Source organism: Gekko japonicus, unplaced genomic scaffold, assembly GCF_001447785.1.
Source record: "Gekko japonicus isolate JY-2015 unplaced genomic scaffold, Gekko_japonicus_V1.1 scaffold872, whole genome shotgun sequence".
NCBI classification, from domain to species: Eukaryota; Metazoa; Chordata; class Lepidosauria; order Squamata; family Gekkonidae; genus Gekko; species Gekko japonicus.
The window spans coordinates 605,220-629,052 of NW_015171529.1; the positions used below are offsets into that span (position 1 = coordinate 605,220).

The 23,833-nt window shown below is 53.3% G+C and overlaps 2 protein-coding genes across 2 annotated transcripts in view; one reads left to right on the forward strand and one right to left on the reverse strand.

Annotated features, from left to right (window-relative positions):
* DCAF15 (DDB1 and CUL4 associated factor 15) overlaps positions 1–16,851 on the forward strand; it is a 39,080-nt gene extending 22,229 nt beyond the window's left edge. The window contains exons 9-14 of the mRNA XM_015419520.1: positions 3,717–3,808; positions 9,636–9,764; positions 12,566–12,651; positions 14,150–14,254; positions 15,320–15,435; positions 16,270–16,851. Coding sequence (XP_015275006.1) covers positions 3,717–3,808; positions 9,636–9,764; positions 12,566–12,651; positions 14,150–14,254; positions 15,320–15,435; positions 16,270–16,325 — 584 coding nt within the window. The 3' untranslated portion in view covers positions 16,326–16,851. The remainder of the gene's footprint in view (positions 1–3,716; positions 3,809–9,635; positions 9,765–12,565; positions 12,652–14,149; positions 14,255–15,319; positions 15,436–16,269) is intronic.
* A 6,019-nt stretch (positions 16,852–22,870) lies between these two features.
* RFX1 (regulatory factor X1) overlaps positions 22,871–23,833 on the reverse strand; it is an 86,767-nt gene continuing 85,804 nt past the window's right edge. Inside the window, 1 exon segment of the mRNA XM_015419521.1 lies at positions 22,871–23,110. Coding sequence (XP_015275007.1) covers positions 22,944–23,110 — 167 coding nt within the window. The 3' untranslated portion in view covers positions 22,871–22,943.

A 23,833-nucleotide genomic window follows, 5' to 3' on the forward strand; every position in this document is an offset into this window, starting at 1 on the left:
TGGCTAAGAGCCACTGATGGACCTCTGCTCCAGATGTTTATCCAATTCCCTCTTATAAGAACATAAGAGAAGCCAATGTTGGATCAGGCCAATGGCCCCACCAGTCCAACACTCTGTGTCACACAGTGGCCAAAAATACCAGGTGCCATCAGAAGGTCCAGCAGTGGGGCCGGGAAGACACTAGAAGCTCTCCCATTGTTGACCCCCCCCCCAACAACCAAGAAGACAGAGCATCCCTTGCCCCAGACTGAGAGTTCCTATCCATAGCTCGTGGCTAATAGCCACTGAGGGACCTCTGCTCCATGTGTTTATCCAATTCCCTTTTGAAGCCGTCCATGCTTGTAGTCACCACCACCTCCTGCGGCAGTGAATTCCACATGTTAATCACTCTTTGGGTGAAGAGGTACTTCCTTTTATCCGTTCTAACCTGACCACTCAGCAATTTCATGGAGTGCCCACAAGGAGTTCTTGTATTGTGAGAAAGGGAGAAAAGGACTTCTTTCTCTACCTACTCTATCCTACACATTGTTGGCATACATGCCTAGGTAAGACATCAGACCTGGTGATCTCACCCATCTAGATGACAGCTATGAGAGCCACAGAGGCCAGAAGAGACCGGTTCAAGCAGGAGCTGAACAGATCAGTAACAATGACTCAGTGGTGTGTGCTGATTGGCTGTAGCTTGTATATAAATGTATAGTGTCTGCAAGTTATTCTCCTTCTCCTCTATGACTGTATTGCGGAGCACTTTGTCAGTGAGCTCCAGAAAATATATATATATGTAAATAAACTGTAAATAGTTACGCACAGCACTGTGTCTGTGTGGCTTGCTATTGCTAGCACTCAGCTGGCATAACTGCGCATTTGGTCTAAGGTCAATTCAACGCTCCGCGCTACACACATAACCTTATAAACCTCGATCATGTCACCCCTCAGCCGTCGTTTCTCCAAGCTAAAGAGCCCCAAGCGCTTTAGCCTCTCTTTATAGAGAAAGTGTTCCAACCCTTTTTATCAATCTAGTTGCCCCTTTCTGCACTTTTTCCGGTGCTTTTCCAGTGCTTCCAAAGCTTTTCTCAACCTCAGGCCTTTGATAAGTTCTGCCTCATGGCACGCCCGCCAGCAGCTCCGACTTCTCGTTGTGTCTTCAAGTCCTGTGGCTTTTCCCTTCTTACGCAAGTCCGGTAGCGGGTTAGGAGACCTCCGTGTGGCTGCCCCAGGGACCTTTGCAGCTGTGGTTGGGAAGTCGTCTTGACAGAAGTGTTTGGAAGTTGGTTCTGCTTTCTGTCGATGTGTGTCTGTTAAGAACTTTGCCTTTCTCTCAGACAGCTGGGGTCCGAAGGGGCTAGATTAAAAGCCATATAAATCACAGGCAGTTTAAAACGTCAGAGGACTGAAACGGGCAGAAGTCTAAGAAATAAAATCCGTACGGCAATGATGCCCCTTAGAACCAACAGACTGTAGAAGCCATCAAGAGACTTCAGAGGGTTGCAAGAGTTTTGTCTCGCAGCCTTTATGAAAATCCAAGAGAAGTAAAGTCCTTGTAGCTCCTTCCGGAAGGCTCTCCTATAGGGCTGACATACCTGCAGAGAAAGGCTTTGAGCAGGCACCAGCAGAACATACCATCTCAACCTTTGGTGTCGTGGTTAGGAGCACACGGACTCTCATCTGGGAGAACCGGGTTTGGTTCCCCACTCCTCCACTTGCAGCTGCTGGGTGACCTTGGGCAAGCCACAGTTCTCTCAGAGCTGTCCTCTCAAGGGCAGTCCTCAAGAGAGCTCCCTCAGCCCCGAGGGTGTCTGTCGTGGGGAAGGGAAGGGAAAGGAGTTTGTCAGCCGCTCTGAGACTCCGAGTGAAGGGTGGAGAAAATCAACGCTCCCTCTAAGCTGTTGAGTCTTGTGAACAAAAACTCTTTGTTACCTCCTGGCATTAAAGTTGTGAGCGAGCGATTTGGCTGCTGCATAAATGAGTTTGCTCTGGAGCCACCTCCTTCCTGAACTAAGACGAAAATCTGTGAGCCGGAGGCTAAAAAACTGTGAGCTGGCTCACCCTAACTGAGCTTAGCAGGAACACTGGGCGGGGTATAAATCCAATCTCCTCTTCTTCTCCTTCATTTATACCCCACTCTTCTCCCCAGTGGGGGCTCCATTTTTATCCTCACAACGACTCTGTGGGTCCAGTGGCACCTTTGAGGCCAGCAGAATTTAATTCTGGATATAAGCTTTCGGGTGCATGCTCGGAATAAAACCTTGTTGGTCTTAAAGGTGCCGCCGGAGTAAAATTTTGTTCTCTTGCTTCAGACCCACACGGCCACCCAGCTGAATCTCACGACAGCCCTGTGAGGTAGGCTAGGCTGAAAGTGTCTGACTGGCCGATGGTTACCCAGCAAGCTTCCATAGCAGAGGGAGGGTTTTCTTTTGTTCACTGCAGAATTCTCCTACCTTTCAACTTTTATTTTTTGCCCACCTTTCATATGGCAAAAGTTGAAGATATGCGTGCTGTGTAACATAGGGTGGAGCAGCTTGCAGAGCTTTCTCAACTATTGGGTGTGCTTGCAATCTCGTTAAGAAATAAAGGCATTTGTACTTTGAAATTCCATAAATATGTCCAACAGTACAGTTTTATCAGCTAACTAAGCCATAAGTGAAGCATTTCTTGTAGTTCAATTAGTAAAAAACTTTAGGTTTGATAGGAAGAAGAAGAGATTGGATTTATACCCCGCCCTTCACTACCCAAGGAAGTCTCAGAGCGACTTACAAATCTCCTTTCCCTTCCCCTCCCCACAACAGACATCCTGTGAGCAATGTTCCCTCTAAGCCAGTGTTGGCGAACCTTTTAGAGACCGAGTGCCCAAACTGCGACCCAAAACCCACTTATTTATCACAAAGTGCCAACACGGCAATTTAACCTGAATACCGAGGTTTTACTTTAGAACAAACAACTCATACATTAACTTAAGATGATCCAAACAAAGTAAGGAAAGCAATCCCAAATGCTTTCATTTACTTAAAATTATTTGGCAGAGAATTTGACACTTTAATGATGGTCTGGGCCTGGCTGGGGCGATGGCACGCGTGCCCACAGAGAGGGCTCTGAGTGCCACCTCTGGCACCCGTGCCATCACCACCACTGCTCTAAGCTGTGTGGAGTCCTGTGAGCAAAAATCGTACTTTGTGAGCTGCTGGCATTAAAGTTGTGAGCGGGAGATGTGGCTACTACATAAATTAGTTTGCTCTGGAGCCATCCTTCTTGAGCTGAGACAAAAATGTGCGAGCTGGAGGCTAAAAAACTGTGAGCTAGCTCACACTAACTCAGCTTAATGGGAACACTGCCCGTGAGGCAGGTGGGGCTGAGAGAGCTCTTGACAGAAACTGCTCTTTCAAGGACAGCTCTGACAGAACTGTGGCTTGCTCAAGGTCATCCAGCAGCTGCTTGTGGAGGTGTGGGGAATCAAACCCGGTTCTCCCAGATTAGAGTCCGCACACTTAACCACGACACCGAACAGGTGTACGTATTGCATGTATTTCAGTTTTCCCCGCAGCAGCTCTGTCTTTTTCCCAGGGAAAAACTCCTCCCATGGCCTCCACATTTCCCAAAAAACTTTACATCTCCGTCTCTCCACGCTTTCTGTAAAGGAACGTCATTTTTCACGAGGCCTGTTTCGATGGCCTCTCTGTGCAGTCCTCCTCCGCCAGGCCTTTCACTGTTTCTCCTTTCAGAATACGAGGACGACAAGATCTCTTTGCCATTTGTCGTGACAGACTTGCGAGGAAGAAACCTGAAGCTCCTGAAAGAGAGGGCCGTCTGTCAGGTGAGGGTGGTTTTTGAAGAGCCCTCTGCTGCTGCCAGAGGAGACGCTGGTTTGATTGAGGCATTCTTGACGTGAAATCCAGCATTGGTAGCAAAACTGGATGTTAGAGGTTGGCTTGGCTGTAGATCACAAGAGCCCAGCTCAGGAAGACAGATTTTCAAGGGAAGACCAATTGAATGAATAAACTTCCTGTCTGCCATTGCTGAAACAATGGTGCTTGTTGATTGTTTGACATAAGCGGTAACGTGTGTTGCTCGGCAGAACACGGCAAGGGAGAGCCTTCGTGTGAACTGACTGGGTAGGTTCAACTTCGGTCGCTGGAACAGCTGGATTTGCTTTCAGTAGCACTGTAGAGGCCAGAGAGATTTCTGGGGTATAAATTTCCAAGGGTCAAAGCTGCTGTCATCAGATTTAACATAAGAACACAAGAGAAGCCAATGTTGGATCAGGCCACTGGCCCATCCAGTCCAACACTCTGGGTCACACAGTGGCCAAAACCCAGGTGCCATCAGGAGGTTTCCCCCCAGCAGGGCCACAACTCCAGAAGCCCTCCCACTGTTGCCCCCCCCCCAAGCACCAAGAATACAGAGCATCCCTTGCCCCAGACCGAGAGTTCCTATCCATAGCTCGTGGCTAATAGCCACTGATGGACCTCTGCTCCATATTCTTTGTCCAATCCGCTCTTGAAGCCGTCCATTCTTGTAGCCGCCACCACCTCTTGTGGCAGTGAATTCCATGTGTTAATCACTCTTTGGGTGAAGAAGGGCTTCCTTTTATCCGTTCTAACCCGACCGCTCAGCAATTTCATGGAGTGCCCACGACTTCTTGTATTGTGAGAAAGGGAGAAAAGGACTTCTTTCTCTACCTGCTCTTTCCCATGCATCATCTTATAAACCTCGATCATGTCACCCCTTGGCCGTCGTTTCTCCAAGCTAAAGACCCCTAAGCGTTTTAACCTTTTTTCATAGGGAAAGTGTTCTGAACCCTTTTTATCATTCTAATTGCCCTTTTCTGCACTTTTCCAAATGCTATAATATCCTTTCGGAGGTGTGGTGACCAGAACTGTACACAGTACTCCAAATGGGGTCGCACCGTCAATTTATACAGGGGCATGATGATACTGGCTGATTTGTTTTCAGTTCCCTTCCTAATAACCCCCAGCATAGAATTGGTCTTTTTTATTGCAGTTGCGCAGTGTCTCGACATTTTCAGTGAGTTTACTATGGGTCCAAGATCTCTCTCTCGGTCAGTCTCTGCCAGTTTGGACCCATCAGCATGTATTTATAGAAAGGATTTTTGGCTCCAATGTGCATCACTTTGCACCCCTCAAATTGTCGTTTCTCCAGCCTAAAGAGCCCTAACCTCTTCAACCTTTCTTTCATACGGAAGGTGTTCCATCCCCTTTGTGGCGAAACGGGGACCCACCCTCAGCCCTGGGAGACTGAGCAGCCATTCTGTGGCTCGCAAGCCCCTGTTTTTGCCTTCCCACCCTGCCCGGTGGGGCTATTTCCCTTCGTTACACGCTGCCACCACTCACTGGATTGACACCGCCTTCCTAGAGGGTCGGTGAGACCCCTCTGGCTGATTCCCCCACCCTTGGGAAGTTGGTATCATAATCTTTCCCCTGGAGAGTTGGCAACCCCTCTGATTTGGGCCTGTTTGGGTTCCCTTCTGGTAATGCGCTGCGCGGGGAGGACTAAGTGGTCAAGGCACACCAGGTCTTAGAATTCCAAAAAGAAGATTTATTTTAACTATTTACAAGTTAAGCGCAGAAAATCAACACGAGCACATGAACACAGCCTGGGCAGAAAATAAACACGATTTAAACCGCCATTCCTCTGTCCCCGACACACACACCCTCACTATCTCTGGAGGCTGTGGGCCTCAGGATGGGTTTTGCTTCCCCCCTCCTGTTGTTGTGGAGAAACCCCTCCAGCCCTCCCTCAGGACTGGTCACTGGTACTGTTGCCCTCCCGGCTGTCCGCCACGGTTGATAGTGGTCTGGAGGCCCTGGAGCTTGAGGTCACAGGAGCCCCCACCTGTCCGCTCCCTCGAAGCTGCCCTCCACGCTGAGCCCAAAGGCTGAAGACCAGGCTGAGAGACTGAACTCCCCCCTCAGGAGCCAAAGCCTTTATCTCCCTGGCTCCGCCCCTGGGGTGTGTCCAGATTTTCCTGCTCTTTTCCCCTAGCACTTCTGGGAAATGTAGCCAGGCAAATGAGGAAGTCCCAGTCAACCCGGTGAGGGTTAGCCCTGCAGGGCCCCGTCCGGCACGACAGGCCACTTACCCTTATGGGGAACCATTTTAAACGCCAACTACAGACGGCCTCCATCGTGCACACCCAGGTAAATGCCATTTTGTCACACCCTTAATCCTATCAGTTGCCCTTTCCTGCACCTTTTCCAGTGCTGTAATATCATTTTTGAAGTGTGGGGACCAGAACTGTGCCCAGTCCTTTTCTCCCCAGGGCTTATGAGTGTGCGGCTTGGTTGGTGCCCCCCGACACCCCCCGGGCTGTGCCAAAGGAGCACCATTGACGTAAGAGAGTCAGAGCCAATGTTCCCTCTAAGCCGTGGAGTCTTGTGAGCAACCCTTAATCATATCAGTTGCCCTTTCCTGCACCTTTTCCAGTGTTGTAATATCATTTTTGAAGTGTGGGGACCAGAACTGTGCCCAGTTCTTTTCTCCCCGGGGCTTGTGTGGCTTGGTTGGTGCCCCGCGACCCCCCCGGCCTGTGCTAAAGGAGCACCACTGACGTAAGAGAGTCGGAGCAGGTCTGCCTCAGATTGGAGGTGTGAAGTAACAAGACTCACAAGGTCCCATGTTCCTACGGTCTGATCCGCAGGAGGTTAGAAAAGCCAGCAAACATCCCAAGTCACTGCTGGGCAATTTTGCCCCTTTCCCTTACTCCGAGGAAGACACCAGAAATAAATAATCCCTGCTGCCACCAGCAACTCTGAGAGTCTCTCCTGCTGATCTGAGTCCCGTATCTCGCACTCTGTACCTGCGTTGCCCTTTTAGAGGCTCCGCCTAGTTGGCGCCCCTCCCGCTTCTCTCCTTCAGGCGAGTGCAGAGGCAGCCGATTGAGCAGTCCTGCTCTGAGGGTGGTGAGTTGACTCGCTGCCCCTCCGCGTCACCGCACGACCAAATAGAGAAGAGAAGAGTTTGGATTTCTACCCCGCCCTTCACTACCCAAGGGAGTCTCAGAGTGGCCGACAAACTCCTTTCCCTTCCCCTCCCCACCCTGTGAGGTGGGTGGGGCTGAGAGAGCTCTGACAGAAACTGCTCTTTTTCAAGGACAGCTCTGACAGCTTGTGACTGACCCAAGGTCACATCAGCAGGTGCAAGTGGAGGAGTGGGGAATCAAACCCGGTTCTCCCAGATTAGAGTCCGCGCACTTAACCACTACACCCAAAATAGGCGTGGTGTGTTTCCAGAGATCAGGCTTGGAGCATGCAAAATATAAGGTTTAAAAAATGAATAAATAACTATACGAACAGGCTATTCAGGAGTACAAAGAAAAGGTGAAAACGTGCAGTCTCCCTTTATCTACACTTAAGGTACTTATCCCAGATCAGGGGTGGCCAAACTCCCTCAACATGAGCCACATAGAATAAACATCAGGTGTTTGAGAGCCGCAAGGCATGAATAAATATTACATGAATGTTTTTAATTGGAAAATATGCAGATGTGCTTTTTGGTAAAAATTAAATGAGACTGCCGGAAATAAGAACAAAAGGGGTAAAAACAGGTATTGATAATATTTATTTGTCCAATGATATTTATTTGTTTGCTAATTATATTTATTTGTCTGAGAGAGAGAGGTGGAAAGAAAGAATGAAGAAGGTGGGAAGAAAGAGAGAGGAGATGGAGGGAGGGAGGGGGAAGGAAGCAAGAGAAAGAAGGGAAGGGAGAAAGAGAAGGGAAGGTGGAAAGAAAGCAACTAGATGGGGGAGGGAGGGAGAGGTGGAAAGAAAGCAACTGTAACTTTAAATGCATCCTCCAAGGCGCCCCCCCCCCACCAGCTGGCTTGGCGAAGGGACTTAAAGAGACAAATGCCTTCTCCAAGCTGGCCGGAAAGGGGGGTGGGGGATTGAGAATGCTTTCTTTCTCTGCTCCCCCCCCCCAAGCCTACCCAGGGAGGGGAACCCTGGCTGGGGAAGGGAAGACCGATCGAGGAGGCATGCCTGCCCTTCGCTTCCCCAGCCGCCCTGCCGGGAGCCGCCCAGGATGTGTGAAAGAGCCGAGGGTGGTGTGAAAGCGCCGCAGGCGGCTCCGGAGCCACAGTTTGGCCACCCCTGGAGTAGATGATGTTTTAAACAGGACAGGCTAGTTTTGCGTGAAGTTACAGCAGTTCAGAATGCAGGTCCTGTCGGTGGCCTTGACCGAGAGAATGCGAAAGAAGGTGGGGGGAAAGAAAGAAGGAGGAGCTGCGGTGGCTCAAGTGGTTAAGACGCTGAACTGCAGGCTATGGAAGGTCAGTAGGTCAGGAGTTCGAGACTACTTGCAACCAAAATGAAAACGCAGAACAAATAGTTTTGCCACCATGCATCAATGACAACTGCACCAATTGACTCGTGACCTAATCGACCTTGAAAGTACAAGTCTCTCTTCAGATTGATGCAGTCACCTTCTGTGCAGAGAAGAGTTTCCAGAAGAAAGCATGCAATAGATGACACGAGGTCTGATCAGAGCCTGATTCCTAGCTGATTGGAACATACTTGAAGATTTCGTGTCATTTTGAATCTTGCCAGAAGCGACCTTCCCCTAGGAACACTGAAACACGTAGAATTCATCTAACAATCACTCTCTGTCCAAAGGCGTCTTGCGCTGCTTCTCCCCACCCCTCTTTGTTTCATACCACAGCAGTTCAAAATTCAGGTCCTATCGGTGGCCTTCACCGAGAGAATACGAAAGAAGGTGTGTGTGTGGGGGGGCTACCAGAGACGAGGCGCTTTAGGTGGCATGTCCATGTTTGGAGGGCCCTCCCCACCGCGACCTTCCCCCAGGACACTGAAACACATAGAATTCATCTAACAGTCGCTATCCGTCCAAAGGCGTCTTGTGCACCTTCTCCCCACCCCTCTTTGTTTCATACCCTTCCTCCTGCTTTCAGTTCAGTGTTTTTATCTGCCGTTTCTGTGTCTGAGACGGGTCTCCCATTTATCTTCTTTCATGGACAGTGCTTTGACTTGGAGCCGCTTCAGCCGAAGAACTTACAGAGCTCTTCTTACAGGGGCTACTGTAAGCTCTTGGAGGATTGGCTACATTAGGGGGTGTGTCGCCTAATATGCAAAGGAGTCCCTGCTACAAAAAGAGCCCTGCACGGACTCTAATCTGGGAGAACTGGGTGTGATTCCCCACTTCTCCCCTTGGGCAAGCCATAGTTCTGGCACAGCTGTCCTTGAAAAAGAGCAGTTTCTGGCAGAGCTCTCTCAGCCTCACCGACCTCACAAGGGTGTCTGTTGTGGGGAGGGGGAAGGGAAAGGAGGTTGTAGGCCGCTCTGAGACTCCGAGTGAAGGGCAGGGTATAGATCCAGTCTCTTCTTCTTCTTTATGGTCAGTCAGCCCAGCATTGAACCGCTGTTCATACCGTGACCTTTTTAGGATTGTGAAAATGCCATTGCAGTCAAAACATCGCCGGGTCTCTTAGGGGGGAAATGGGATTGGGAAAAAGAGAGAACTGTTGGCAGGTCCCTGGAGCTGGCGGTGGAGCGCGCTGTTCTAGGCCTGCCATAAATCTCTGCCCGAAGAGGAGGCTCTTGAGAGGGACAGGAGGCGCAGACGCCTGCCTTGGACGGAAGCCACATCTTTGGCTCTCTTTCCAGGGCCAGTATCTGACGGTGGAGCAGCTCACGCTGGATTTCGAGTACGTCATCAACGAGGTCATCCGGAACGACGCCTCGTGGTCCAAGCAGTTCTGCTCCTTCAGCGACTACGACATCGTCATCTTGGAGGTAGGAACGTCCCAGGCACCCGTTCAGACGGCCCGTTCCTTTTTCAGGGTGTTCCAAGTAGTGGAATTCTCAGTAGTTCGCCCGAGTTTCGTGGAAGGACAGCGGCCAGGAAATTTCTGGCTGGCGTACGCTGCAGAAGCATCTTTAACCACGAGCCTCTTGCATTGACCTGCCAGTTTAATGTTCTCTTCTGAGCTGGAAATGCGTAGGAGCCTTTCCTTTAGTATTCTTGTGGGACTTAGGCTACAAGAGGGGCTTGAACCCTTCACGTGGGGTGGGTCCTGTAGTGGCTGCTGGCTCCCACCGTGAAAGGAAAGCACAGAGGTTGCAACACTCTGAATAACAGCAGTGCAGAGCAGCAGCAGTGCGTGTTTGGTTGCTGTGTGAAGTAGGATGCTGGACCAGAGAGGCCGCTGGTCGGCTGATCTGGCACTGCCCTTCTTACGTTACCCGCATCCCTCTCGCGCTGGCTGGTTTTGCAGCCCGATCAGTTACACATTAAGGCCTCCTGACGTTTGAGTTGGGGGGGGGGCCAAAAACATCTTTCTGCCAGTTCTGGAATACAAAGTCTGCAGCTGTTCTTTACCGCTCATTTCCCGGGAAGGGGCTAATTCCTGTATGGCTCAGGAGCAGTGTTCCCTCTAAGCTTGAGTGAGTGTGAGCGAGCTCACAGTTTTCTAGCCTCCGGCTCACACATTTTTGTCTGAGCTCAGGAAGGAGGGCTCCAGAGCAAACTGATTTCTGCAGCAGCCAAATGGCTCGCTCACAGCTTTAATGCCAGTGGCTCACAGAGTAGAATTTCTGCTCACAAGACTCCACAGCTTGGAGGGAGCCTTGCTCAGGAGAGGTACTCAGGAGGGACGTGAGGGGGATAGCCCTAAAGACTTCTTTCGGTTCACAAAGGGAGGGGTCCCTGCCACGCTCTTGAGCCCGGGAGCCCGGGCTGTTGCAGCCCCTGGTGCTTGGGGGTGGTGGTGGTACGGTGGGGGAGGTAGAAAGAGAAATGACCGGATCATTTGAGGATAACCCCTTAACAGCATCCCTCAGGACAGCCTATTCCAGGGTTCCCCAACATGGTGCCCAGGGGCGCCATGACGCCTGCAAGGACTTCCCTTGGTGCCCAGCAGGCTTTTCAGAAAGCGAGAGGGACCGTTGCAAGGCTGGGCTTGTTGCGAGCTGCCTTTATTCAAACAAAAGGGTTTTCCACGTCAGCTGCTGGAGGATCAGGCGGGCTCGTCGGCCCCTAGGATTTCCTCAGCCGAGGAACGATTCCCATTGTTTCTTCAGGCTTTCCTTCTTCCCGAGAACGGCCAGGAGGAGGTATTCCACTGGGCCCTGTCTTGTGTGGCAGCCGTTTGGGGTTTGGCGCCACCTCCTGCCGGAGCCATGTTAAGCAGCGCTCCACATCCCCCCACAAGATCCCTGCGGTGCCTGCAGGCTCTGGGAGGTTGTGGGGGCCCCTGGTGTGTTCTCTCACCTCACCCCCGACTGTCAGAGTGGCTGAAAGCCCAAAGCTTGCCGGGAGGAACACCCGCCTGGGCCTCAGCGCTGTCTGTCCAGGAGCGCGTTGGGCGGGGGGTTCTGCCGACGCTTAGCCTGAACGCAACCAAGTGCCGCTTGAGTCCCAAGCCCTGTCGCCTCTAAGCTGAGCTGGTGTGAGCCAGCTTACGGTTCTTTAGCCTCCGGCTCACACATTCGACTAGCGCAAGAAGGATGGCTCCAGAACAAACTGATTGATGCAGCAGACAAATCGCTCACTTGCAACTTTAATGAGCCAGTTTGGTGCAGTGGTTAAGTGCGCGGACTCTAATCTGGGAGAACCGGGTTTGATTCCCCACTCCTCCACTTGCAGCTGCTGGATGTCCTTGGGCAAGCCATAGTTCTGATGAGCTGTCCTTGAAAAAGATCAGTTTCTGTCAGAGCTCTCTCAGCCCCACCTGCCTCACAGGGTGTCTGTTGTGGGGAGGGGAAGGGAAAGGAGTTTGTGAGCTGCTCTGAGACTCCCTTGGGTAGTGAAGGGCAGGGTATGAATCCAATCTCTCCTTCTTCTTCTAATGCCGGCAGCTCACAAAGTAGAGTTTTTGCTCACAAGACTCCACAGCTTAGAGCAGCGGTTCTCAACCTGTGGGTCGCGACCCCTTTGGGGGTCGAACGACCCTTTCACAGGGGTTGCCTAAGACCATCGGAAAACACAAATTTTCGATGGTCTTATGATAGCAACGAAAATAATTTTATGGTTTGGGGTCACCATAACATGAGGAACTGTATTAAAGGGTCGCAGCATTAGGAAGGTTGAGAACCACTGGCTTAGAGGGTGCATTGCCTTACAACCAGTGTCCCTTCTAAGCTGAGTTAGTGTGAGCTAGCTCGCAGTTTCTTAGCCTCCAGCTCACACATTTTTTGTCTCCGCTCAGGACGGATGGCTCCAGAGCAAACTGATTGATGCAGCAGCCAAATCGCTCGCTCACAACTTTAATGCCGGCAGCTCACAAAGTAGAGTTTTTTGCTCACAAGACTCCACAGCATAGAGGGTGCATTGGCTTACAACCAGTGTTCCCTCTAAGCTGAGTTAGTGTGAGCTCGCTCACAGTTTCTTAGCCTCCAGCTCACACATTTTTTGTCTCGGCTCAGGAAGGAGGGCTCCAGAGCACAGTTATTTCTGCAGCAGCCCAATCGCTCGCTCACAACTTCAATGCCGGCAGCTCACAAAGTAGAGTTTTCCCTCACAAGGCTCCACAGCTTAGAAGGGAGCGTTGGTCCCAAGTAGCGTAATTTGCCAGTTGCTGAATTCGTCTCCCCAGGTGTGTCCAGAAACCAACCAAGTGATCATCAATATTGGACTCCTACTCCTCGCCTTTCCTTCCCCCGACGAAGAGGGACAGCTCCGGTGAGTCTGCCGGGCTCGTGCTGGGCCTCCCTTAACGCTCTCCCCCGCCCAGAGACCACGTCACCTGCTGAAACGCCCTCGATTTGGATTCACAGTGAGATAGCGGGCTAGCCGGGGCCGTCCCGGTCGAGGCGAGAGGCGAGCAGAGGCGGTTTGCCCTGGCCTGCCTCTGCACAGCAACCCAAAGCAAAGGAAACAGACCTCCCGGTGCAAGGACTACAAGGAAGGGACAAAACTGGGGGGAGACAGAATGGTGAACCCACTCAAGCACTCGGATATGTAAGCAAATGCAGTCACTTTTATACTCAGGTACTAGCTGCGGTGGCACAAGTGGTTAAGACACTGAACTGCAGGCTGTGGAAGGTCAGTAGTTCAGCAGTTCGAGACCCGAGTGCCGCATGACGGAGTGAGCTCCCGTCTCTAGTTCCCGCTCCTGCCAACCTAGCAGTTCGAAAGCCAGAAATTGCAAGTAGATAAATAGGTACCACTTTGGTGGGAAGGGAACAGCGTTCCGTGCGCCTCAGTGTTTAGTCATGCCGGCCACATGACCACGGAAAAAGTCTTCGGACAGCGCTGGCTCTTCGGCTTTGAAACGGAGATGAGCACCGCAACCCTAGAGTCGGACTCGACTGGCTTTCAAGCAAGGGAACCTTTACTTACTATCCCAAAATATACAAAATTACATACAAGGCATAATAGCCAATACTGTACAATATCTCAGTGATATATAACAAGACAGTACAATTGATACTGCTGGTAGCCAAGGAACATTCATTAGGACGCTGCAAGTTACAATGCTAATAGCAGTGGAGCAGTCATAAAAGTGACGAGTATAAAAGTGACTCTGCATTTGCTTACATATCTTGAGTGCTTGAGTGGGATCACCATTCTGTTTTCCCCCAGTGTTGTTGCTTCCTTGTAGTCTGCACAGCAACCCTGCATTAAGATCTGGCCCTCGGTCGCCAGGCCCCTTTCAGTCTGAAGAGAAGCTTTAGGGTTGAGCACCAAGATTAATTGGCCACCGGACTCTGAAGGACTGAAGTTCTGGAGCAGTCTTGGGGAATATCTGGTAGGGGTGGTGATTTTCAAAACATCACATGCTTGAATGTACTATTCCTTGACAGGGACAGTTTTTGCGTTCAGGAATTTACTGAGTTTCACATCTAAATTAGAGAGAGCCAGTTTGGTGCAGTGGCAAGGAGCGTGGACTCTCATCTGGGAGAACCGGGTTGGATCCCCCGCTCCTCCACCTGCAGCTGCCAGTGTGACCTTGGGTCAGTCACAAGTTCTCTCAGAGCTGTTTTCTCAAAAGCAGTCCCCGAGAGAGCTCTCTCAGCCCCGCCTACCTCACAGGGTGTCTGTGGTGGGGAGGGGAAGGGAAAGGAGTTTGTAAGTCGCTCTGAGACTCCTTCGGGTAGTGAAGAGCAGGGTATAAATCCAATCCCTTCTCTTTTTCTTCTTCATTTTCTTTTCTCCCTGCGTCCAAACCCCCTTGCAGGCCAAAGACCTATCACACCAGCCTCAAAGTGGCGTGGGACCTGAACACGGGGGTCTTTGTCACCGTCAGCGTGGGGGATCTCACCGAGGTCAAAGGGCAGACCAGGTAGGATACAGCTGGGCAGTGCGGGCTGTCCTTCCCTCAGCAGGCGCCCGTCTCAGGCAGCTCGTTCCAGTGCTTGCTGGGGATGCTGTGCCAACATCTTCCCGGCCAGATGGGCAAGACAGACTTTGGCCGGACAAACTCCAGCTCGACCCAAGCCACTCCCCCCACTCTGCAGTTCTTGGCTTCCCTTCATTTCTATGCCTGCCCTCTTTGTTGTGGTTGCACTGCTTTCTTTGGAGAAGTCCTTTGGCTGGCCAAATTCCTCTTTTGTTGAGTGGGGAGAGGGCGCAGTGTTCCCTCTAAGCTGAGTGAGTGTGAGCTAGCTCACAGTTTTTTAGCCTCCGGCTCACAGAAGGAGGGCTCCAGAGCAAACTAGTTTATGCAGCAGCCAAATCGCTCGCTCACAACTTGAATGTCGGTAGCTCACAAAGTAGAATTTTTGCTCTGAAGACCCCACAGCTTAGAGGGAGCCTTGGAGAGGGGTAGACCAGGATGGTGGGTTTTGCCCCGCAAGCGGTCGAGGGAACTTAGGGGAACCGGCCAAGAGCCGCTGCTCAGTCATCCCTGCTCTGACGCTATTCTCGGAGGCGACAGATCCAGGCCCACCAGGTGCCCCCAAGGCAGCAGGAAGGGGGAGGCAGGCATGCCTTCTCCCCTCTGGGGGCTTTGGGCTCCGTGTTCTGCAGAGGTGGGTCGAGGGACCTGCGGAGACCTTGGCCGGGGGGGGGGGGGCGCTTAAAGACACCTCTTCATCAAGGTGAGCCAGTTTGGTGCAGTGGTTAAGTGTGCAGACTCTAATCTGGGAGAACCAGGTCTGATTCCCAACTTCTCCACATGCAGCTGCTGGGTGACCTTGGATCAGTGACAAGTTTTTTTGGAGCTGTTCTCTCAAGGGCAGTCCTTGAGAGAGCTCTCTCAGCCCCGCCTACCTCACAAGGTGTCTGTGGTGGGGAGGGGAAGGGAAAGGAGATTGTCAGCTGCTCTGAGACTCCTCTGGGTAGTGAAGGGCAGGGTATAAATCCAATCATCTCTTCTTCTTCTTCCTCCTCCTCCTCTCTCCCTCAGCGGCAGTGTGTGGAGCTCTTACCGGAAGAGCTGCGTGGACATGGTGATGAAGTGGCTGGTGCCCGAGAGCAGCGGTCGCTACGTCAACAGAATGACCAACGAGGCCCTTCATAAAGGTAATCTGCCGGCTCTCCTGTGCTTGGCTCCATGGGACCTCCCCCAAGGCCGCTGTTAGACAGCCCAGCAGCGCCATCCGCCAGCCTGCGCCAAGCCGATGCAGAGACACCCAAGATAGCCAGAGTAAGGCTTGTCCACTCCTGCAGGGCCTCGTCTCTCCCTGCTCTTCAGAAGAGGACAGGTCTTCCAAGGAGCTCTCGCGGGTTCTGTGCTCCCAGCGCAGTGCTGCTGACGAGAGGACAGTCGGGTGGCCCGTCTCGCTTCCGGGACAGAGACGGCTTCCTCCTGATCGGCGGGGCTCTGCCCTGCTTGGCCTTGGGGGGAAGGGGCTTCAGGGGGCCGTGGCTCCCATAACAGTGGGAAGGTTCCAGACAAACCCCCCTTCTGGCTTGGGGTCGTGATTTCCTTCTAAAATGCCGCCTGGAGGGGCCTGTGAGGCAGTGGGAGGGAGGTGTTCCTGCCGGGGGGGGGGGGGGTTTTCCTGCGGGGGGGGGGGGGCGTCCTTCGGCCCCACAATGTCACGAGCTTGCCCTCCTCCTCCAGTTTGGTGTCGTGGTTACGTGTGCGGACTTCAATCTGGGAGAGCCGGGTCTGATTCCCCACTCCTGCACTCGTAGCTGCTGGATGACCTTGGGCAAGCCCTAGTTCTGATAAGAGCTGTTCTTAATAAGAGCAGTTTCTGTCAGAGCTCTCTCAGCCCCGCCTACCTCACAGGGTGTCTGTTGTGGGGAGGGGAAGGGAAAGGAGTTTGTCAGCCGCTCTGAGACACCTTTGGGTAGTGAAGGGCGGGGTAGAAATCCAATCTCTTCTTCTTCTCCTCCTCCCCCCTGCAGGCTGCTCCTTGAAATTCCTCGCAGACAACGAGCGCTACACGTGGATCGTCTTGTGAAAGCTTCAGTAGTTCATTCCCTGCCATAACCGTGTCGGATTCAACTACCTCCATGTTGAAAAGTCGTGTTTTTTTTTAATTTCCCCCCTCCCTCGGCCAGACGGCCTCGTTTTGAGTTGGGTGGGACCGCACCCTGGGCTTCGTCGCCTCTCTCTCTCTCTGGGGCGGGAGCCGTAAGGCTGACCCAGGCGTTCTGAACGGCCTTCCGCTCCCGGCGGGCTAGTCCGGCCAGCCGAACGGCCAGCGTGCCGCTGCCGGAGAATTCCCAGAAGGCAGCTGTTTTTGCTGTGCAGACGGGGGGCCCTCCGCAGCAAGCAGGCCCGTGTGAACTTAGCAAGACTCTAGGGAGGGGGTCTCTCCTCCAGGGCTCGCCCTCCCCCAGGGCTACGTTGGAATGCTGACGCATGAACGCGTCTGGGGCCATGAGTCTATGCCGGAGACCAAACATAGCATCTCTGTGCTTTCACTGGGAAAGCCATCTCTCCCCCCCACCCTCAAGTTTAGATGCCATCTCTCCCTCTCCCCTGGATGGGCCACAAATGTGCATTCCCCCCCCCCCACACACCTTTTAGTTTATCTCAAGCAGGCTTTCTGTTCCCTGCAATAAACGTTAAATTTGAGTCTGTCTCGTGGCTGGTTCTTGTGCTCTGGATGGGGGTTTCTAGCGGGGGAGTCTACTGACGGGTGTTGAGAGTGCTCGCCGTTGGACCTCGTGGTTCCTAGAACACGCTCCCCCCACCCCACCTTCAGCTTTGGCTTTCTGCTGTTTGTTTTACCATCGGGCGGGAGCAGCAGTGAATTTAAACCCACAAGCATTTTAGACGTGTTTCCCATGAACTGCTAGTACTCCGTATCGAGGTGCTAAGATGCTGGGGTGGTGGTGCTGAACGAGATCTGCCATTGCTGCAGGAGGGGAATTTCTCGCCCTCCTGGAGCTGTAAGTAGTAGAAAAGCGTGTGAGTCCAGTAGCACCTTAAAACCTTAAAATTTGTGGCAGCATAGGAGCTTTTGAGAGTCCCCTGGACTGCAAGGAAATCGAATCAGTCAATCCTCAGTGAAATCAGCCCTGACTGTTCCCTGGAAGGCCAGAGACTGAAGCTGAAGCTCAAATACTCTGGCCACCAAATGAGAAGGGAGCACTCCCTGGAGAAGAAGACCCTGATTCTGGGAAAGATTGAAGGTCAAAGAAGAAGGGGACGGCAAAGGATGAGGTGGTCAGACAGTGTTACTGATGCAACGAACATAAAGTTGAGCAAACTCCGGAGGACGGCGGAAGACAGGAGGGCCCGGCGTGATGTGGTCCAGGGGGCTGCAAAGAGTCAGACTTGACTATGCGCGTGAACGACAACAGGAGCTTTCAGGAGTCACTGCTTGCTTCTTCGGGGATCTGAAGCAGTGAGCAGTGACTTACAACAGCTCCTCTCCCGCCACCAATTTTGTTGGTCATTAAGGTGCCCCTGAGCTCTTGCCCTCTTCTGCTGCTGGAGACCAGACATGGCTGCCCATCTTGAGCTGTAAGAGCGCCAGTCGGAAGTTTCCCCGTGAGACGTGGCCTATTCTGAGGGTTGAGCTGTTCCTCTTCTGACTGGTGGCCGCCACAGCGTGTTGGCTTGAGACAGAGCGCGACAGGCTGGGTCCAGTTCTGACGGAATAAGGGGCTTTTCACCTCACTGCCCACCCACCTGCAGGCCTCTACGTGTGTGTGCTGATGTGCCACTAGGTTGCTTCTGACTTGGAACAACGACCCTGTGATTGAATGACCTCCAAAACGCTCTGCTGTTAACAGACTTCCTCAGGTTTGTGTGTAACAGGCACTATTCCAGAAGAGCTCACTTGCAACCCTTCCCTCCGGCTGGTGGCTCTCATATTTGTGTTCTTATGCGGCTGGTATAAGAAGAGATGAGATTCATACCCCGCCCTTTGCTACCCAAAGGAGTCTCAGAGCGGCTTACAAATCTCCTCCCCCTCCCCACAATAGTCACCCTGTGAGGTAGGCGGGGCTGAGAGCGCGCTTTTGAGGACTGCCCTTGAGAAAACAGCTGAGAGGACTTGTGACTGACCCAAGGTCACACCGGCAGCTGCATGTGGAGAACTGGGGGAATCCAACCCGGTTCTCTTGGATTAGAGTCCACGCTCCTGACCACGACACCAGACTGGCTCACTGGTTTCACCAGCTGTTGAGTGTGATGGGGAACAGCAATATGGAACTCTGCAAGCATCTGAGCTTTGACTCTCCAAATTCATACCCCCCAAATCTTATTGGCCTCTAAGATGCTCCTTGTCACGGGTGTGGATGAGGGAGAGCCGACAGAGCTGCAAGAAGGAACCGCAGCTGGCCCCTCCGAAGCAGCAGAGGAGGCTAGCTGGCAGTTGCCTGTAACGGCATTCTTCACACGGCCCAGAGAAGAAGGAAGAATTGCAAGCCCTCCTGACTCACCCCCACGTGTAAGGGAGCGACTGCGGCAAAACTTAGCAACCAGGTGACAAGAGGCCAGGCTACAGGGGAGACGCTCAGCTAGCCCAGAGTTCTAACTGGAGCCTGGGCGATCGTGCAGCTGGCTAATTGGTAGCAGCTGTTTAACTCCACACTCTGGGCAGTACTCTTCGTGGAAGCAACGAGTCAACTTTGTGCTGCTTGCATCCACTCTGGCTCGGTTCTTGCACTTAGACCTTCGGACCCCCTAGCTTTGGACTTGGCTCTGTGTTCCTGGCTCTTGACCCCGGCTTGGTTTTTGGGACTACGCTTCAGGTTAGTGATGTCTGTGCTCGTCTCCCTTTCCCCTTAAAGCAGCTGCTTCAAACCTTGTGCCCAAGCCGATCTGCGCAGAGGCCGTCCTGCTTTGAGTTCGGAACACGCGGCTAAGCCCCGACAGTGGAGTTTTATGGCGGCGAGAGTGAGCGAAACGGCATCCTAGGCAAAGAACACGGCTGAATTTATTTCTTTTAAGAAAGAACTACAAAAGGTAGAAAACAGCGTTTGCACTCTAGACTACGCACACGCACGCACGTCAGCTGACCACAGGCACTGCCCATCGGATGGGCCCGGGACACCTACAAAGCTCTTCACACTCCACTGGAAGTCTATCGTGCAGCAGCCGGAGCTGCCACCGCCGCTGCCGCCGCACAAAAAATTGACACAAAATATATATTTTTATACAATATGTAGATTTTTGCAATAAACATCTATCTCACAGGTTTAAAACACTGGAAAAATCGGAACAAATAAGGCCATGATGGTTGAAAAACCCAAAAATATCAAGTAATTTATCTTCACCAAATCTCACAATATTGAAGGTGGTTTATAGAACAAGAATTAGTAATTACATATAAAAGCACAGATTTTTTTTTTGTTTGCTTGTTTTAAAACTAGAATATCTAATATTCAGTTACAAACCAGAAGGTTGGTTACTTCCCCCCCCCCCCCCCCGGGGGAGGGAATAACCCAGGAAGTAACCAGATCCGTTTTGCTTGCTTGCTGGCACGGAAGGGGTGAGGGTGTGTGGGCTGAGCGAGAACGGCTTCTCCGATGCGTGTTCCTGCCGGATGGGGCAAGCAGGCCGAGCCAGCCGTCGCCCCCCTGGGTGCTCTGCATCCAGCCCGCTCGGTGGACGAGGGGATCCCGGTTTGGGGGAGAGCAGGTGAGTCATTGGATAAGGCAGCAACTGAATTTTAAAAAATTAAAAAAGGTAAGCTCGCTCATGTCATAGAGTCCTGCGTGACCGGCAGATCGGCCCTTCCGCACGCTTTGGAGAAGGAATAGCTAGCTCGTAGAAGCAAAGGTGGAGCAAACCGGCAAGATCCATTTATGCTGCGAGAGGGCTTTTCTAAAGCTAAAAGAGGTGCTGGAGAAGCCGGGGCAGGTGAGGCCCTGAGAGACAGGCTCCGTTTCTTTGACCTTGACTACCGCCCGCCCCTTAAGTGTTTATCGGTTTGGAGCAGGGAATGTCCCTGTCACCCGCCCGCTGGACACCCGGCCATCTCGGAGACGACAAAAATTGATTTCCGTTTTATAAACGTACAACCGGGAATGGCGTGTTGTGAAGATGGGTTGCGACGGTGGAAAAAGGATGCGGTGGTTGTGGATTGTTAGTGAAAACCGCGGAGAGAGACCTGTATGGTCAACAAAGGTGCTTCTCTGAAAGGCTGAGCCCGTCCTGTGTAGGTTGGGGGACTTGGCTGTGAGCCCAGCAAAAAGGGAGGGGGACAAGCCTTAGGATAGCTAAAAACTTGACAGGTGCTCTATGTGCCCCCAAAACCACTCCCAGACCCCTCCCCTTCAAGGCAGCCTTTTGGTTTGGCACCTCTCTCCTTCCCCAGTTGAAAAGAGGAGAAATGTGCCGACTTCCTGGCCAGGGGAACAATCTTTAAGAAAGGAGACCTTCTTTAGAGCCGGGCTGGCTTGGGTGGGTTGCCCTAAAGCCATGCGTGGTGGCTGCCTTGTGGAGTGAAGCGGAGGCGCGACCCACTTATCTGGAGAAGTGTTTTGCAGGCCGTCCTGCAGCAAGCGAGCGGGTTACTGGGAACGGAAAGGCCGCGGGGGGAGGCAAGTTCCCCTTTGAGGGTACGTGCGTGCACTAGCCAGGGGGACTTGGAATGCCAGGCGATGGCCAAATTCCTGTGTGCATGCCAGGGAGGGGAATGGATGCATTCATATCACCCGAACACCTTCAAGTGAGCAAATGATACAACCGCTTGGAGGAACTGTCCAGAAGTCAGAGCTAAGAGCCGTCGGTTTGCTCCGAGACCTGCCTTCCACCCCCCCGGTTCAATCCACGTGTCAGTGTAAGAAAGGGCATTTGATGCTCCAGCCTGACTGTGCCTTCTGGGGCTTCTTCGTGCTGGTGATGCGGCCCAATGGGGCACAAGTTGCCCGCCCCCGCCTCTGCAACCTGGCTCTTGCCTGCACCTCCCCCCCCCCTGGCCTGGTACTTTTGAGTCGTCTTTGCATCCGGGGAAAGCCAGTCGGCTGTGTTCCTCTGGCAGTGGGGGCACAGTAGGGCACTGTGTGGTTGCCAGTAGGGGAGGAAAGGGCACAAGGGGGGCAGGCACTCCTGTACCCCAGGCAAGGCAGTCTCTGGCCTCCCTCTTTCCTTGCGAGCGCCAGATCGAGGGAGACGGCAGCCCCGTGCCCGGCTCCCGGATGCGGGACTGGCCTGCCTGCCTCGGATCGTGCTACAGAAACAAAAGGGTTCTGTGACGACCCAAAGTTTGCAGTGTGGCAGAACGTGGTACAAGGATGGTGTATCCCCCAAGAGAGGCCTCCGGACCGCACTGGCTTTCCCCGAAAACTTCACGTGGAATGGGTGTGTGTGTGTGTGAAGGTGGAAACCGCTCTCTGGCCGCCTCTTTCAGCTGGGGGGGGGGGCTCCCGTTAAATCCTTCCGGAGCCCGAACCCTTGACGGTGGCGGTCCAAGCAACGGCTGGCCCCGGTGTTTGGCTCCCTCCCCGCAGGTGTGGCTGGCCGATGAGCCCCAGACGCACACTTCCTACCCACCAGCCCCAAACTGCAAGGAACGGCTGAGACCCAGCAGCTGGTACCGCCGCCCCCCCCCAGGTGGAAAGAGGGAACGGCCGTTTCTTTAAAGAAAAAGCAGTGTAGTTTGGGGGTCAAGCGAGATGTCTGTGTGAGAAGGGGGAGAGGCTGGGCTTAAGACACGGACAACGGAGCTCCAAGAATCTGCACGAACTGCCGGGCACAGATTTCAGGGAGGCGGTGGCGCTACGAACTTGAGAGTTTTTCTCTCGAATACCTGCCAACTCCTCACTCTTCGGGTTACGGTCTGACTTCATTCTAAAGGCGGATGGGCGCGTTCATGGGCCTGTGTGTGGGCCAAGGAGAGCGCCTTCACCACTGGGGTGGCGCAGAACGGAAGCTCTCGCCTCCCTCCAAATGAGAATCTCCACCCCCACCCCCCGTTAGCACGAGGCAGTCTGAACGTCCACAGCGTGCGCCAGACCGAGAGAGCTCACTTCCTGGTCTGACAGACAGAGAAGGCGATAAAGGAGCAACCCAAGAGTCCAGGCCCTCCACGACCAACCTGCCGTGTCCTGCGGAAAGGGGGTAATCCTGAACCAAACTTGGGCTTGGGCTTCCTGAAGCCCGAGAATTCCCAGAACCACAAAACTAAGGCAGGGGACCGGGACCGGCAGCAACTCCCGGGCAGCCTCCTCCACGCCTGGCGGGGTCAGTGGAGCCGGGGGGGGGGGGGGGTAGGTACGGGCAATTATCCCTTCCTCCTTTTGGGCCACAAAAAGCAGCCACAGAGGGGCGGGGCGGGACACACAAGATGCAACCCAGTTTCCAACCTCCTGTGGAAATCAGGCACCTGGGAAGAGGCAACAACCAGCCCGGGGGGCCAAACGGACAGCAGGCCCCACCTTCATGGCTGCCGGGGGCTGTGCGGGCCCTTGGGGCGAGTGCTCCAAACTGGGGGCCTCGCCTGGGCTGCCCCGGCCTCCTGTCGGGGCAGGGAGAGCGGCGTGAAATGAAAGCGCGTTGCATACCACTTGGAGACAGGGAATAGCTCATCTTTTATCACAGGGCAGCGCGGCGCAAGGTGCATCCTGGCCTCTGGCTGGCCACGGGTTCAGTCTGTCTCCCCCCCTCCCCGGCTGCTCTAGCTGGAGGGCAGCGCCTGCACGAAGATGCCCCGCGAGTCCGTCCGCGCCAGCTTCGAAGGCGGCTCCATGGGCTCGGCGGTGAGGCTGCTGGACTCGGCGGAGCTGAGCGAGAGTTCCTGGGGCATCTCTTCGTCGCTCTCCTCTTCCTCTTCCTCCTCCTCGTCTGGGATGGAGAGAAAGAGAGAGAGGCCAGATTACAGCACGGCAGGGGCAGCTCTCTCAAGGACCCCGCAGGGCCCGTGGAATCGGCAGAGCAGGGAGAGAACAGGAAAGGCGTGGAAATCCCTTGCCAGCTGGCTCGATAACAGCTGGCTTATACGGGGACTCGGAGTCTGAGTGAAGGGTGGATCTGGGGGTGGCAGAAAGGGCCCTCAAGGAGCAGCCGACTTAGGGTGAACCTGTAGGGTTTTCAAGGCAAGAGGCGTTCAGAGGTGGGTTTGCCATTGCCTGCCTCTGCAGAGCCACCCAGGACTTAGAAGCAGAGAATCCTAGAGTTGGAAGGGACCTCATAAGAACATAAGAGACGGCAGTGTTGGGTCAGGCCAAAGGCCCATCCAGTCCAACACTCTGTGTCACACAGTGGCCAGAAATACCAGGGGCCATCAGGAGGTCCAGCAGTGGGGCCAGGACACTAGAAGCCCTCCCACTGTTGCCCCCCCCCAGGCACCAAGAATACAGAGTATAACTTGCCCCAGACTGAGAGTTCCCATCTATACCTTGTGGCTAATAACCACCGATGGACCTCTGCTCCATATACTTATCTAATTCCCTCTTATAAGAACATAAGAGAAGCCAATGTTGGATCAGGCCAATGGTCCATCTAGTCCAATACTCTGTGTCACACAGAGGCCAGAAATACCAGGGGCCCTCAGGAGGTCTACCAGTG